The 15,675-nt window shown below is 43.7% G+C and overlaps 1 protein-coding gene across 1 annotated transcript; it reads right to left on the reverse strand.

The window, feature by feature from the left end:
* Positions 1 to 1,403: 1,403 nt before the first annotated feature.
* Positions 1,404 to 9,144, reverse strand: LOC137226359 (beta-1,4-galactosyltransferase 5-like). The gene is given in 3 exon segments (XM_067741069.1): positions 1,404 to 8,194; positions 8,196 to 8,324; positions 8,529 to 9,144. Coding segments are annotated over 3 exon segments (1,047 nt in total). The 5' UTR covers positions 9,027 to 9,144; the 3' UTR covers positions 1,404 to 7,774.
* Between the last annotated feature and the right edge of the window lie 6,531 nt (positions 9,145 to 15,675).

The following is a 15,675-nucleotide window of genomic DNA, read 5'->3' on the forward strand; positions in this document are numbered from 1 at the left end:
AGTTCCCCACATCATTTGTCCTTTCATGTGTCATTTCAACGTTGCTGCTGAAGGCTTCCTTCCTAGGCACTGATATTCTTATCAGGGAGGCAATGATCTATGTTTCAGCCTCTTGGTTCATACGTTTGGGTATCATCTGCCTTGCCCTGAGATGAATCAGAATGAAACATTACAGGCGTGAGAATGGGGAGGTTATGGCTTCCAGAATAAAACAGCAGCCTAGGGATCTATAGAATGTCTCCAAAGAATATTAAATTAATCATCCAAGGATTATTGTGTATTTTTCCGAACATCTGTGAGCTCTTTCTTTAAAGTGTTTGGATGGAGTTTCTACGATGAGGTTGTAGCAGGGAGAGCACCGTTACTGTCACACAGATGGCATATGGGCATCAGATGGGCACCAAGGACTCAGCATTTAGAGTCCGGTGGATTGTCTGGAATATGAATACCTGCTTCCCCGAGGAAAGGACACTGGGCTCTGTGGTTTGTTGAGAGGAGGCTTAGGTTGGTAGGCATGGAAAATCTGTTTTTCCTTTTGTGCTCTTTCAGAATCAAACAGCAGCCAAAAATCCCAGAGGAAAAAAATAAGATCTCTTTTTAGAAAGATAATTGAGGGGGAGGGGGGGCGGACCCAAAGTGTAGCGCAATCATACATAGTTACCAAGAAAGTGAGGGATTCCTCCCAAATTAAATTTCACATTGAGCGATGAAGATTACAGATCCTGACTAACCAGGGACTTGGGGGAGCGCGGTTTGGAGCCAAAGAGATGACTGTGGAGAAGTGGAAACAATTTAGTCTAATGTAAAAAGCTGTTGTGTCTCAAGCATCCATCAAATTAATTGTGACAAAAATGACTTTTCAAGGAGGGTACTTAACAGAAAGGCATAATATCAGGGTTTGGTTAGACTGTACTGCACAAAGACAAGGCAGTGAATCAGAGAAAGAACAGGGACTCTGAACTGAGAAAGACCTCAGTTTGCAGCCCAGATCAGCCACTCACCCTTATAGAAGCTCAAAGAAATTACTTCGCCTCTTGGAACCTCCCTCTCCTTTCTCTGCAGCCGGTCATGCCTTACAGTCCACTCCAGAGAGAAAATGGCAACCCTCAGCCCCAACCTCAGGCTATCTGCACTCCCTCCAGCTTCAAGCTCATCTACAGCCACACCTTTTCATGCCTTTTTCCTTTTTTTTTTCTTCTGAAGACATGCATGTTGTTGTGGGGTTTTTTTAAACATCTTTATTAGAGTATAATTGCTTTACAATGGTGTGTCAGTTTCTGCTTTATAACGAAGTGAATCAGTTATACATATACATATGTCCCCATATCTCTTCCCTCTTGCATCTCCCTCCCTCCCACCCTCCCTATCCCACCCCTCTAGGTGGTGACAAAGCACCGAGCTGATCTCTCATGCTTTTTTCCTTCCAGCTAATGGAGGGCCTCTCCTCCGGTTCCCTTTAAGACCACCTGTGTTCCCGCCCTTCTCCCCTTCTCCCTTCCACCTCCTCTGGAACCCCAGTCTCTGTATCTCTGGTCTGTTCCTCCCTACCCATCTCCTAGTAACACGAGCAAATATTCCTCTTCTCTGCCCTAGAACTCCTTGATTCTCCAGTTGCCTCCAAATTCTGAAGACACACTGGGCTCCCAAACTCATTCTCAATCCCATTACTAGAAATTCTGGGTCAACAGATCCAGAGTGGGGCCTGGGGAATTTGTGTTCTGAAAAGATTCTCCAGGCCATTTGAATATTTCCTTCCACCCCAACCTGCTTCCCAGATGAAAATCTCTGCTTTGAACTTAAGCATCTTGTGAATGACTAAGCCAGGCCAGGTCATTCACAAGATGCCTGAAGTCACAGGTGTACACCTTTTCAGTTGTATTAGCTCTGTGCCCTCTTGGGGAACCAGATGCATCTATGAAAACTTAGCTCTACCAGGTACCTTCTGTTCCACCTAAGGAGTCAAGCCAATTGTATTTGGCTGGGCCAAGTACAGAATTGAAAGTACCCTTTGAGAGATCCTTTGCAGATTTCAATGGCAATTAAGTATTTTCATGTCTAACTTCCCATTCCAATGCAATTATACATATGCAATCCGTGTTTTCAGGTGCTGACCTCAAATCCCAACAAAATCTCCATCAAGTATTTCTGGGAGTTCTCAGAGGTGACTCATTAATGATTTGTGATATTTTCATTCTCTTTTCTTGATTCATTCTCACTTCCCTGGGTGCCACCATGTTCATCAGTCTCTCCTGAACCTGTTGGGCCAGCCAAGACTTCCCCATGACTCTACTGTTTCCATCCCCTCTTCCAGATGCCACTGCCTTAGCTGGATACCACTTTGGCCAGACCACTCATCCAACAGGTTCTGCTGCCTCCTTCAAGAAATCACAGGCTTCTAGTGTTGATTCAAGGGGAACTTGATCCCCAGACTGCTGTTGGGAAGTAGGGAAAAATGTGTCTTTCTCCTTAGATTCTCTTAGAGGAACATCAGAGCAACATGACTTGATTCATCAGCATAAAAGATGTTAGAAATAGCTTTTTGGGGGCTTCCCTGGTGGCGCAATGGTTAAGAGTCTGCCTGCCAATGCAAGGGACACGGGTTCGAGCCCTGGCCCGGGAAGATCCCACATGCCACGGAGCAACTAAGCCTGTGCACCACAACTACTGAGCCTGAGCTCTAGAGCCTGTAAGCCGTAACTACTGAAGCACGCACGCCTAGAACCCGTGCCCCGCAACAAGAGAAGCCAGGACAACGAGACGGTGCTACAAAGAGTAGCCCCCATTCGTTGCAACTAGAGAAAGCTCGCGCACAGCAACGAAGACCCAATACAGCCAAAAATAAATAAATTAATAAATAATAATTAAAAAAAAAGAAATAACTTTTTGGTAGTGAAATTAGTGGTATTCAAGATGGGTGCTTGGCTAGATTTTGTTTTTGTTTTTGTTTTTTGCGGTACGCGGGCCTCTCACTGTTGTGGCCTCTCCCGTTGCGGAGCACAGGCTCTGGATGCGCAGGCTCAGCGGCCATGGCTCACGGGCCCAGCCGCTCCGCGGCATGTGGGATCTTCCCGGACCGGTGCACGAACCCGTGTCCCCTGCATCGGCAGGCGGACTCTCAACCACTGTGCCACCAGGGAAGCCCTTGGCTAGATTTTGATGAGGGTATCTGAAATACTTCTTAGCTGTTTTTGGTGTGTGGATTGAAGATTGGGGGATTTCCAGTGCTAACCAAAGATTATACTAACCCTTAGATGTAGGTTAAAATTAATTTACATACATATATCACATTGTTCATACTGAACTGTTTCAAAATAAAATACTACACAGGCAGTACAGCAGACTTAGACATGTTTCTAGTGGAGATCTGGATCAGGAGAAATATCCCAGGGACAAACACTCTACTACCCGCAGAGTTGCCCTTCTCATCCATATTTAAGAATTAGTAACATTCTAATTCAAAGTATTGAGCCAGATTCCTTTTTCTAGAATGAGTTCTTTTTCTCTCAGGAAGTTGCTCAAACTCATTTAAATAGACTCTGGGTGGCCCATCCAATATTTCCCCAAATATGCCCAAACTTGGCATTCCACCTCAATGTAGCTCTTGAAATTTTGCTACCACGCCAGCATATGTATGTATGTATGTATATATATATATAAAGAGAAAAGAACATATATGCTATGTTCTTTTTTCCAGTCATATTTCTTTCCTCTCAGTAATTGAGTTGCCCCTCCTTTCTCTTTCAAGAATTGCTTATCGTGGGACTTCCCTGGCAGCGCAGTGGTTAAGAATCCGCCTGGCAATGCAGGGGACACGGGTTCGATCCCTGGTCTGGGAAGATCCCACATGCCACAGAGCAACTAAGCTTGTGCGCCACAGCTACTGAGCTTGTGCTCTAGAGCCCACGTGCCACAACTACTGAAGCCTGTGCACCTAGAGTCCGGGCTCCACAACAAGAGAAGCCACCACAATGAGAAGCCCGTGCACCGCAAACAGTAGCCCTCTGCTGGCTGCAGCTAGAGAAAGTCCTGTGTGCAGCTACGAAGACCCAATACAGCCAAAAATAAATAAATAAATTTATTAAAAAAAATAAAGAATTGTTTATCGCATTTAAGGTTCAATGATACCTTTGTTTTACTTTGCTGTTAGAAGTGGAGAGGACCCATCACTCACTCCTCATTTATTAGCTCTAACCTATTTATAACTAGATTCAAGGAGTCCATGAGGAAAGTAGTACGGTGCTGGCAAAGCTGATTTGTGTAATGTGCAGAGACACTCAGCCTCTTACTCCAATTTCAACTTATCCACTAATGAGACTAAAAAGCTGGAGAACTTCAGACCTTTCCAGCAGGTGAAGGTCTAAAGCAGCTATAGAAGATCAGGCTCTATGAAGCAATTCCATCTGAAGTCAGGAAAACCCAAAAGGGGGAAAAAAAAAGTGACCCAAGGATTAGCATGAGCCATTGGCACATTAGACCCATCCAGGAAAGACCCCATGGACATGGGACTCTCATCAATGTCCTGCGCCAGGGTGTTGAGGTATGAACAAGGGGGTAGGAGGAGAATGCCCCCTCCCCATATACTCCTGATCAAATACTTTGACCTCTAGGGCATAGTCATAACTTCCCTTCTGCCCAAATTCACTTTTCAAGAAGACATAAGGGGTCTTCTGTGCTAAGGAAATCGAAATTTCAGAGGAGGAGCAAAATGGAGTTAAACTCCCTCTTTTTGGTTCTCTCTAGCTTTCTTTCCTCCTAGGCAGCTGGAGGGTAGGATGGGAGTAGACGAGGGTCTCCTGCTTGGGAAGTGCTTCTCCTTTTTGAAGACTTCACAGACAATGGTGGCAGGGGGGACCGGAAACAAGGGGGCCTGGAGATAGCTATCAGGACTGTCTATCTCAACCTTAAGTTAATGGGGTGAACAGAGTCCATAACTGTCCCATGTACCTGCCCACTTCCCCAGCATCTGGGCCTAAAGACCTAGGTGGATATTAAAAAGTCAGTAATAACTCTTAGGCATTTGTACCTTCAGAACCAACTGGAGCATCTCCACCAACCATTCAGATAATAGGGAGCCCAGGCATCTCTTTGCTTTCCTTGGAGACCAGCATTTGACCACAGATAAGCCTTTCCCAAAGCATCTGCTTAAGTTTCCAAATATATCCTGCATTAGCATTAACCCCCACTTCATTATCATAGGATGACTGTTCTTCAGCAAAGCCTGTGTGCCATTTCCATCCCTCACACTCACGTAACAGCAGTGGAGTTTGGACACATGCTTGATTGCTTCTGATACAAACCTGACAGTTGCTCATCAGATTCTTTTCTAATGGCCTAATGTTAAAGCCTTAGTAGACCTTATTAAGGAATGATTACCTCATTTGAATCTTTAATTATCTTCCACCTTTTTATGGATATAAACATGCAACTCCCTCATAGAACTATCATCATATGAGTATGTTCATTAAGTCCAACAGCTGTCCTTTACCATCGAGGCCCAGAACATTTAAGCACTACTTTTCTGAATATCTCATCAGTTGAATTATCTGATTTATTTTACACTTTTCAAAACAGTAAGCCCTAAGTTATGAGGTTTTGTCATATTGCTTACATTGAACGCTGCCGTTCCTCTGGTTATCTCAAAACAGTGGATGCCAATTTTCATTTGGAGGTGTGAAATTCTGACTATTGGTCAGTTTTCAGAGGTGAGAAGAGCCAAATGATTGCTAATTATAAGTTGAGTCCTGTTTAGTAAAATCCATATTCTGTCTTGATAAACTTTCTGCTAAACATCTCAATTAATAGCAAAATGGTTCTGGAGTTTATTCTGAGGTGACAAGTTTACTTTCCAAAATCAGATTAGAAATTAGTTGGGTTTTTATTTTTTCTTTTACTTCTTTGAATTTTTAACTTTTCTGTAGAGAAGATGAATTTCTCGTATAACTTAATAAAACTGTTGTAAAGAAGTGAGTAATATTGTGAACACTTCAAATTACCATGAAAATGTTAACCCCAAGGGAGGACTGTTTGGATGGAGTTGCTGCCCAGCACTGACTCTGAGTGCAGCCTTCAATGCTTCTATAGTTCGTTAAAGTGAGGTCTTCTGGGCTCATATGGCAGCGTGAATTCAGCTTTGAAAACTCACTCTGCTCCAAACACATACATGGATAAACACATGGATCAAATACAGAAATACAGAAAAAGAGTACTAAGAAATTCGACTGACAGAAAAGGCGAGATTAATATCTTACTGGGCCAGTCATGGAAGAGAGATATTTTTTTCTCTAATTCTCTGTATTTAAAAAAAATAATGGGGGGAAGGGAAATAGGTGAAGGAGGTTAAGAGGTACAAACTTCCAGGTGCAAAATAAATGAGACAAGGGTATGAAATGTATAGTGTGGGGAATATAGTCCATAACTATATAATATCTTTGTATGGTGACATATTGTAACTAGACTTACTGTGGTGACCATTTTGAAATGTATAGAAATATCAAATCACTGTATTGTATAACAGGAACTAACATAGTGTTGTAGGTCAATTGTACGTCAAAAATAAATAAACAAACTCATCTAGAAATCAGATTTGTGGTTACCAGAGGCAGAGGGTGGGGGGAGGGGAACTGGATGAAGGCAGTCAAAAGGTCCAAACTAAAAAAAAATTATGTTTTAAAATTTGAGATAATTGTAGATTCACTTGCAGTTGTACGAAATAATATAGCGAGACCTTATGTACCCTTTACTCAGTTCCCCCAGATAACACCTTGCATAACTATAGTGCAATATCACAATCAAACTATTGACATTGCTATAATTCAATGATCAATCCATATTTCTTAAGTTATACATGCACTTATTTGTTTGTGCATTTAATAATGTGCAATTTTTTTTATGTCACCTCTTTTTTTTTTAAAGATGTTGGGGGTAGGAGTTAATTTATTTATTTTTGGCTGTGTTGGGTCTTTGTTTCTGTGCGAGGGCTTTCTCTAGTTGTGGCAAGCGGGGGCCACTCTTCATCACAGTGTGCGGGCCTCTCACTATCGCGGCCTCTCTTGTTGCAGAGCACAGGCTCCAGACGCACAGGCTCAGTAGTTGTGGCTCACGGGCCCAGTTGCCCCGTAGCATGTGGGATCCTCCCAGACCAGGGCTCAAACCCGTGTCCCCTGCATTGGCAGGCAGATTCTCAACCACTGCGCCACCAGGGAAGCCCAATAATGTGCAATTATATATTGCACGTATAGATTCATCTAATCACTTCCACTGTCCAAATAGATAAGAGGTCCATCACCATAAGGATCCCTTCTGTTACCTCTTTTTTTTTTTTTTTTAATGAAACCAAAGAGAACACCAGAGATGTAGAAGAATGGTTGTGTGGAGTTTCCTTTGCCCTTCCTAAAACACAGCTGCCCTGTGGTGGGTCTGCCTCTTTGCTCTGAAGGCCAAGAAGCTCCCTAGGCCATTCGTGGCTGGATGGTGGCGGATCACAGCTTTGGTTCTGGAGATTGTGGAGGAGATGGGACATCAGGGCAGAAGATGGGGGAGAAGAGCAGCCCTGTGAAAAGAGAAAGTCAGTTCCCGGCCTTCTCCCTCAAGCCCAGTGAGTCCAAATGGTGAAGGCGTTTTGTGCATGTGCTCTGTCCACATTTTTTCCTTGAACCCTGTGATCCTTCATGAGACACTGGATTTCTGTTTTCTTCTTCTGCGGAGCCCCTAGACATGTCGTCAGGCTGCTTTCTTGGGGGCGGTGGGTGAAGCAAACATATATTCTCCCCTCGTCTCAGTACTCGGTCACCTGAGCCAACTCGGGTGTCAAATTGACAGTAATGTTTTTATACAAGGCATCGTATGTGACGTTTGCAAAGTAGTTCAAGTTGTTGAGACCGTCCAGCCCTTGCCGTTCTTTGGACTTCCTCAGCAACGCGTACCTTCCCAGAAACTGGACTTCTCCTCGGTGGTGAGGAAGAATGGACTTGTACTTCCCTGTGTCACCTTCCGGCCGACTCACAGAACAGCCTGCATTCTGTACTCGGTTCCACAGGTCGTCATCTTCTCCACCCCAACCCCAGAAAGCATTAGGAAAGCCGTTGATTTTCTGAAACTGTTCCACTGTTAAGCCGCTCACTCCGCCAAAGAACTCAGTATAAGGAAGCAGATACATATACTTATCCAGTTTAGTTGCAAAGTGCCTTGGCATCTGTTCCACATCCATAGTAGTTACAATCGCTTTCTGGTATATGATCCACATCACGAAAAATAAGACAGTCCCAGTCCAAGTCCTTCATTGCTTCTTGAAAACCCACATTAAAAAGCATGGCTCGGGGGCTTCCCTGGTGGCGCAGTGGTTGAGAGTCCGCCTGCCGATGCAGGGGACGCGGGTTCGTGCTCCAGTCCGGGAAGATCCCACATGCCGCGGAGTGGCTGGGCCCGTGAGCCATGGCCGCTGAGCCTGCGCGTCCGGAGCCTGTGCTCCGCAACGGGAGAGGCCACAACAGTGAGAGGCCCGTGTACCAAAGGAAAAAAAAAAGCATGGCTCGATTAAAGGGTTGGGTGCCAACTTGCTCCACCTTATAAAATGCAAACTGTAGGCGCTGGCGCTGGAGCATGGGAATCAGGTGTCGGAGCAGGACCAGGAGGTGCTCATGGCGGTTCCGGAAGGGGATAAGGATTGCCACCTTCCATCGAGGAATGCAATCCGATGGCTTCCAGTGACCTCCGAGCTTGATGGTTGGGTCTCTAGAGAAGAGTTCATGGACGACATCCATTCCAATTTCACTCATGTTTATGGCTATGGGGCCCTTCATGGAAGGGAGCCTTTCAGGGCAGGTATGGTTTGCAAAGTAGGTGAAGTCTTCAGGAAGCAAAGTTGTGGTTTGTAGGAAGGTTTCGCTGTGGTTCAAGTCAAGAGGATAATCTGAGTCATTCACGCTGCTGTTCCTCTTCGCGTAAGCGCTCCGAACTACCTGCTCGTAAACCTGAGCGCCGATCGTTCTCATGTTGTCCCAGATGAGAATGGCTTGAGCCTGCATCATGAAGAGGTAGGTGTTCACTGCTAGTGTCGGAGGGTCTCCTGCAGAGGCGGGGGATGGCTGTGGCTCACCGCGGGAACCAGGACACTGGCAGCAGAAGCCCTGGGAAGCACTCCCTGGCGTGAGCCCTCCCAGAGTCCCATTCTACTGCCTTTTTATGACCACAGACACTGTCTTCCCCGCCCATCACTATCCCCTGGCAACCACTAATCTGTTTTCCATCTCTAAACTTTTGTTATTTCAAGACTGTCGATAAATGGAAGAATCACAGAGTATGGGACCTTTTTGAATTGCCTTTTCAAACTCAGTATAATTCATTTGAGATCCATCCAAGCCGTTGCATGTATCACTTCCTTTTTACTACTGAGTAGTATTACATGGTATGGATGTACCACAGTTTGTTTATCCATTCACTCATTGAAGGATCTTTGGATTATTTTTAGTGTTTGACTATTACAAATAAAGCTACCATGAGTTATGTATATATTTTTGTGTGAATGTTAAGTTTTAATTTCTCTGGGATACATGCCCAGAATTTTTTTCAATCTCCAAAACTAAAAACATAATAGGATGAAATCATGTATCTCATACAGTTCTCACAACTAGTCTTTGAGCCTGATCTGGACTACTGTACCCATGTTAAGAGATAGAGAAACTGGAATTATAAAAATGATTCATCAGATTACTCCAAGTGTAAACTTTGAAGTTGGAATTCTTTCTCATTAAGGCCTTGTTTATTCTTTACGGCAGCCCTTTTAGAAGGGAAGTTTTCTCCATACCTTGAAACATGATGTTATCTGCCATCTCTGAGATTTTTCATCTTAGTTTAGGTACTGATGTCTAAAATATCCAAATTCTGCACACATTTAGATGTCTGTGACTTTGAAAATTGATCCCTATCCCTTTTCTCTTAATGAAGAGAGCAGCCCAACCACTGCAGACAATGAGGAATGCATTAGCACCAACTGGGGGAGAGCAGGAATTCTGCAAACCCTTCATCTGAAGCTAGCTAGCAGCCAGAAATTCCTCCTCCCCATAAGCTAGAAAACAGCTGTCCCTGAAAATTGTTGCTCCAAAGAAGGAATTACTTACACTCTTTTCTTTAACTCAAAAGATCAAGGCCTGGCAGAATGGAAGACCAAATCATTTGTCTGTTTATTCACAAAGGGCAGATTTAGCATCCCCAACCTCTAACTGGCTACAACCTGCAAAAGCAAAACTGGAAACCAAGAACCACCGAACCCTAAGCGTCATTATAGCTTCCTTTGACCGTTTCATTTTATTCAATTGGGCTACTCACTGATTACATTTTTGTCAATGTTTTTCTGTGAAGGAGATGAAAAGACTTAAAGACTTAAACCTGTGATCAGCAAAACCTAAGAAAAAAAAATTCTAAATCCATCAATCCCAAAATGTGCATTTCAGAAGATAGGGAGCCGGTCTAATTTAACAATATGCTAAACGGGTAAAATATTTTGCCTTAGAATTAAACTCGTCAGCAGTGAACCGTGAAGCTTCTACAGTCTGTCTGGAAAAGACAAGAAGTGGTCGGGCTCTGCTGTGAGAGCCATGAATTCAGCTCGGGGCAGGCAGAGGACCAAGGGACCTGAATATGCCACTTACAACAACTAATTCAGATTAAGTGACTTAAATCTATATCTACCTTTCCTGGATCCTGGGTTGGACTTACATATGAATAGAATTGATCCTTGCCAATGAGATGGGATTTCACAAAATAAAACAATGACAATAACAGCTAACATTTATCAAGTGCCAGCATAGGGCTAAATGCTTCACAGGGATTATTTCCTTGAATCTTCATGATACTCCTATGAGGTAGGTATTATTATCCCTATTTTACAGTTAAGGAAACTGAGACTTAGGATAACTTGCTTATGATCTCATAGCTATTAAGTGACGAATCTAGGCTTCAAATCTGTGCATGTGTAATTGTCGGAATTCAAGTTCTAAACCATATGCTCAGGTTTTTACTCTTAAATTTTACCATTAGAAAGCCATTTTTTTGGCATAAGACATAGTTCCTTATTAATTGCCAATCTCCTTTGAAGGGATTACATGATAAGGCGTTATCAATTACCAACTCCATTGTCAATGAGTTCTTCAAACCCTTACAGCTTGATAACAAACTGGGAGGAAATGCTTCAAGGAAACAAAGGGGAGTGGGAGTGGGAAGTCTAAAGGAGGGCAATGAAGTTGTGGAGAGGCTCTGGGACTCTACAAGAAGGCTGGAACCAGAGTCACTATGACTGCCAACAAGCCTGCCTGAAGGGACAGATTTAGAGCCAGCCCACTTTTATCCTTCTATCTGTAAAAGATATTCACACTGACACAGAACCAGCCCTACTCACTGCCCATTCTTTTATGCTATAATTAACTTTATTGATACTTTTAGGAGCCAGTAGTACACATCCCCCCAAACTGCCCATATGCTTTCATCTACTCCTTTGGGTCTTACACTCCAATCTTCTTGCCTCTGTTGATATTCAGTAACCCTTGATGAGTAAGGAACCCATTTAGAAATTAAAAGGATAGATAGGAGTGAAATGAACGTGAGCTGAGGATTTGTTATGCACCAGACACTGTGCCAGAGATCGACATACATAACCTCATTAAATACTCTCAGCAACCCACCCAGGATGGGGTATTATCTCTGTTTTACATAAGCAGAAACCAACAACCAGAGCCCACCCACAGTCTCACAGTTTAGTAAAAAACCAAGCACAGCTCTTTCCAGACTCCAACTTCCATTTTTGAGCCACTACATGATAAAGTAAATGAACTACAAAATAAATATCTTTGAAATGAATCCCATATTAAAATTAAAACAATATTCAAAGGGGAGCAGAAAGGGAGCTGATATCTCATATGGATCTTAGTAGTCAAGACATAAAAGAAGGTTGGATTGGCCTGGAGAGGGGAAAGATAGTGAAAGTGATGGTAAAGAAAAATTAGCCAACCAAATGCCTCAGTTGACAGTCACTTGTTTCGTGTGGTTGAAAATGACACACACTGGTCATGATCAACAGAAAGATGGCTGAGGTTTTGAATCCTCAAATCCTTACCTGAGAGGTGGACATGTGCAGTTTACATTCTAAATAAAGGTACATTTCTTGTTACAGTGATGGTTGGGGCCCCAAAGCCCAATGTGGTCTCCTGGCGAGGTGGGATAGGCCACCGCGAGCCCTGGCTCCCAGTTGGCCTTCTAGTAGCAGCCAAGCAGGAGACAGTCCCGGCCTTCTCATCACTCTGTTACAAATGAAGCTTTCCCGGTTCTCTGCCCAAAGTGAGAGCTTTTAGCTTTTGCAGCTCTCATTGGAGTTTTCCCTCCAGTCCTTAGCATGACTTTCTAAATGAAGGAAAGGATGCACAAGAAAGTGGCCAAATTATGTCCTTGTCTCATTCCCAAGTGCATTTCTCTTGGCTTGAGGAAGAAAGCTTTGTTCTTCTCTTCAGGTAAGTGTTTAATCACCCCCTCTTCACCCTACTGGTGAAAAAGGGATTTCTATCCTAGGGTTATGGAAATGGGGAGACTGCTGTGGGAGACTGCAGTTGTAGTATCAAAAGGGTAGTATCAAATCAGGTGCCTGCTGAGTTCCATGTGATTGGCTTATTTGAATAATTCCATGGGCAGGCAGGGAACTAAAGCCTGCTACTCAGGGATGAGCAGGCTCTGTGGCTGGTTCCCAGGATAAGGCTAGAAGACCTTATCCATGGGAGCAGAGTTGTGGGGGGGAACCCACACAGAGTTGTGGTTAGGCCATTGGAAGCACTCTCAGTTTCCCTCAGATGTCAAGGCATATCTGTTGGACCTTATACCACAGTAGGAATATCATTAATGGAACAAACAAAAATAGAGAAGGAACTATACAAGTTTTGATTTGTGTATGTCCTTCTTCAATTCACATGCCCTAGAAGTAAAGAAACATACTGTTCCTCCCCTTTTGTTCCCCTTCATGAAGTCTTGGAAAATATTTTGTCCTTTTTTTTTAATATTTATTTATTTATTTTGGCTGCTCCAGGTCTTAGTTGCAGCATTTGGACTTCTTACTTTGTTGCAGAATGTGGACTCTTAATTGTGGCAAGCATGTGGGATATAGTTCCCTGACCGGGGATCGAACCCATGCCCCCTGAATTGGGAGCACAGAGTCTTACCCACTGGACCACAAGGGAAGTCCCTACTTTGTCCTTTTTGATGGAACACCTCAGTAACTGGACACTTAGTTAGTGTCATTGTTTGAGGAAGCTAATTTTTATCTGAGCAAATGCTGCCATCCAAGTTTTTTTTTTTTTTTTTTTTTTTTTTTGCGTTATGCAGGCCTCTCACTGTTGTGGCCTCTCCCGTTGCGGAGCACAGGCTCTGGACGCGCAGGTTCAGTGGCCATGGCTCACGGGCCTAGCCGCTCTGCGGCATGTGGGATCTTCCCGGACCGGGGCACGAACCCGTGTACCCTGCATCGGCAGGCGGACTCTTAACCACTGCGCCCCCAGGGAAGCCCCCATCCAAGTTTTTTAAATTAATTTATCAAATAGTTATAGATACTCTAAGTACAGACCATTTGTATTGGAGCTGTATCAGTCAGAGTTCTTTGGTTGCACACAGCAGAAACAGAAGCTGGTTGATTTTAGCAAGAAGTAATTTATTGGACTGGATTTGAGTAGATCAGAAATGCACCCGCCCCCCCCAAAAAGCTTAAGGAACCCAGATTCAGAAAGAACAATAATTTGGGCAGCTCTGCTGAACTTGTCAGCAGGAACGAATGGACGCTCTATTAAGGGCAGCATAGTAGGAATGAATTAGCTCTAACACAGTCACTGGCTTTAGCATTCACATTCCAGGAAGAGTCTGACTGGCACAGCTTGAGTCTTGGCCAAGGGAAGGGGGGCACATTGAGTGAACACTGAACCCAACCTGCAACAGGTTGGGGATGGCTTCTCAAAGGAAAATCAAATGACTGTTTACCCTAAGAAAGGAAAAGGGATTCTGAGCAGACAAAACAAAACAAAACAAAAAGAGGTATTCATTTCTAGAGATACTTTATTACCTTATGTGAATTAGAAAATCAATGCTTATCAAATGAAAGAGGTAAATCATATTTTGGGTCATTTGTGGTGCTTTCTACCGTGTCATTTCTGTTTGTGTATATACTTTCTCATTTCATCAAAATGAAGCATTTTCAGGGCCTCAATACCTGGTTGTAGGGTAGATTTGTTATGAACTTAATCCTCAGATGGGTCAATCTGCCTTTAAGCCTTACCTCTTAGTCCAACCACAAGAATGGGTCTTTTAAACTTTTTTCACAAAGAAGTAGGAATAGGAGTGGTTCAGTGGAAACTCAATATGTTGAATGATTTAAAAACTATTTAGGGGCTTCCCTAGTGACACAGTGGTTAAGAATCCACCTGCCAATGCAGGGGACACGGGTTTGAGATCTGGTCTGGGAAGATCCCACATGCCGCAGAGCAGCTAAGCCCATGCGCCACAACTACTGAGCCTGTGCTCTAGAGCCCACAAGACACAACTACTGAGCCCTCGAGCCACAACTACTGAAGCCTGCATGCCACAACTACTGAAGCCCGCGTGCCTAGAGCCCGTGCTCCACAACAAGAGAAGCCACCGCAATGAGAAGCCCACACACAGCAACGAAGAGTAGCCCCCGCTCGCCGTAACTAGAGAAAGCCTGCACGCAGCCACAAAGATCCAACGTGGCCGAAAAAAAAAAAAACTGTTTAATGAAAGCATTAAAAAAAATTTTTTTTTGGCCACACCACCTCACAGCATGCAGGATCTTAATTCCTCGACCAGGGATGGAACCCACGCCCCCTGCAGTGGAAGTGTGGAGTCTTAACCTCTGGGCCGCCAGGGAAGTCCCTAATGAAAGCATATTATGTGCACATTGCAGTGCTAGACTCATGGGCAGTAAAAAGATAGATACACACAACAAAAAGTACAACTGCCTATACCTAAGGAGTTTACAATGAGCATATGCACACACAATTAGGTGAAAGTTCAAATAATAAATATGTAACCCAGATGCAGCAGAAACCCCACATTCCTTTCCCTCCCAAAGTTACATGAAGAATCCCAGAAGCTTGTATACTCAAGGTCACTTTTGAATCTTAGTATATACTACCCCTGGAATCTTATTTTCACATTTATTTCTGCCCTACAATTGCTTCCTTTCTCTGATCTGTACCAAACCAGCAACACTCACACTTTTTTTAAAAAGGCATATTTGAGTATAGCAAACTTCACTCAAACCTTGGAGAAACGAAGAGGACTCACATCACAGAAGAGCTAATAGGTTAAAAAGTATTCGATTTCTATATTTTTAAAAGTTCTTTGGATATTTGCAACAATTAAGTCCCCAGCATCCTGCTGTGTATTTTAGCCCCTCCTTCTCTCATTCCTTGCCAGTAATTTGTCCCATGTTATTATGCAACGCATTTCAGCTCTCCTTAATTCAGCCCCAGTCCTCTCTTGGCAAATCCCAAGCTGTTAGACTCAAGCTCTAAGAAGAAGCTGGCTATGGGGTGGTAGGCTGGGTGAATAATTAAAGTCTTGCATAACAGTGCACCAGCCCTCTGCTCTCAGAGTTGCAGGCTCTGTTCTTTGCCCCAGGACTGTGCCCCA

The sequence above is a fragment of the Pseudorca crassidens genome, chromosome 6 (genome assembly GCF_039906515.1).
Source record: "Pseudorca crassidens isolate mPseCra1 chromosome 6, mPseCra1.hap1, whole genome shotgun sequence".
In the NCBI taxonomy this organism is placed as follows: domain Eukaryota; kingdom Metazoa; phylum Chordata; class Mammalia; order Artiodactyla; family Delphinidae; genus Pseudorca; species Pseudorca crassidens.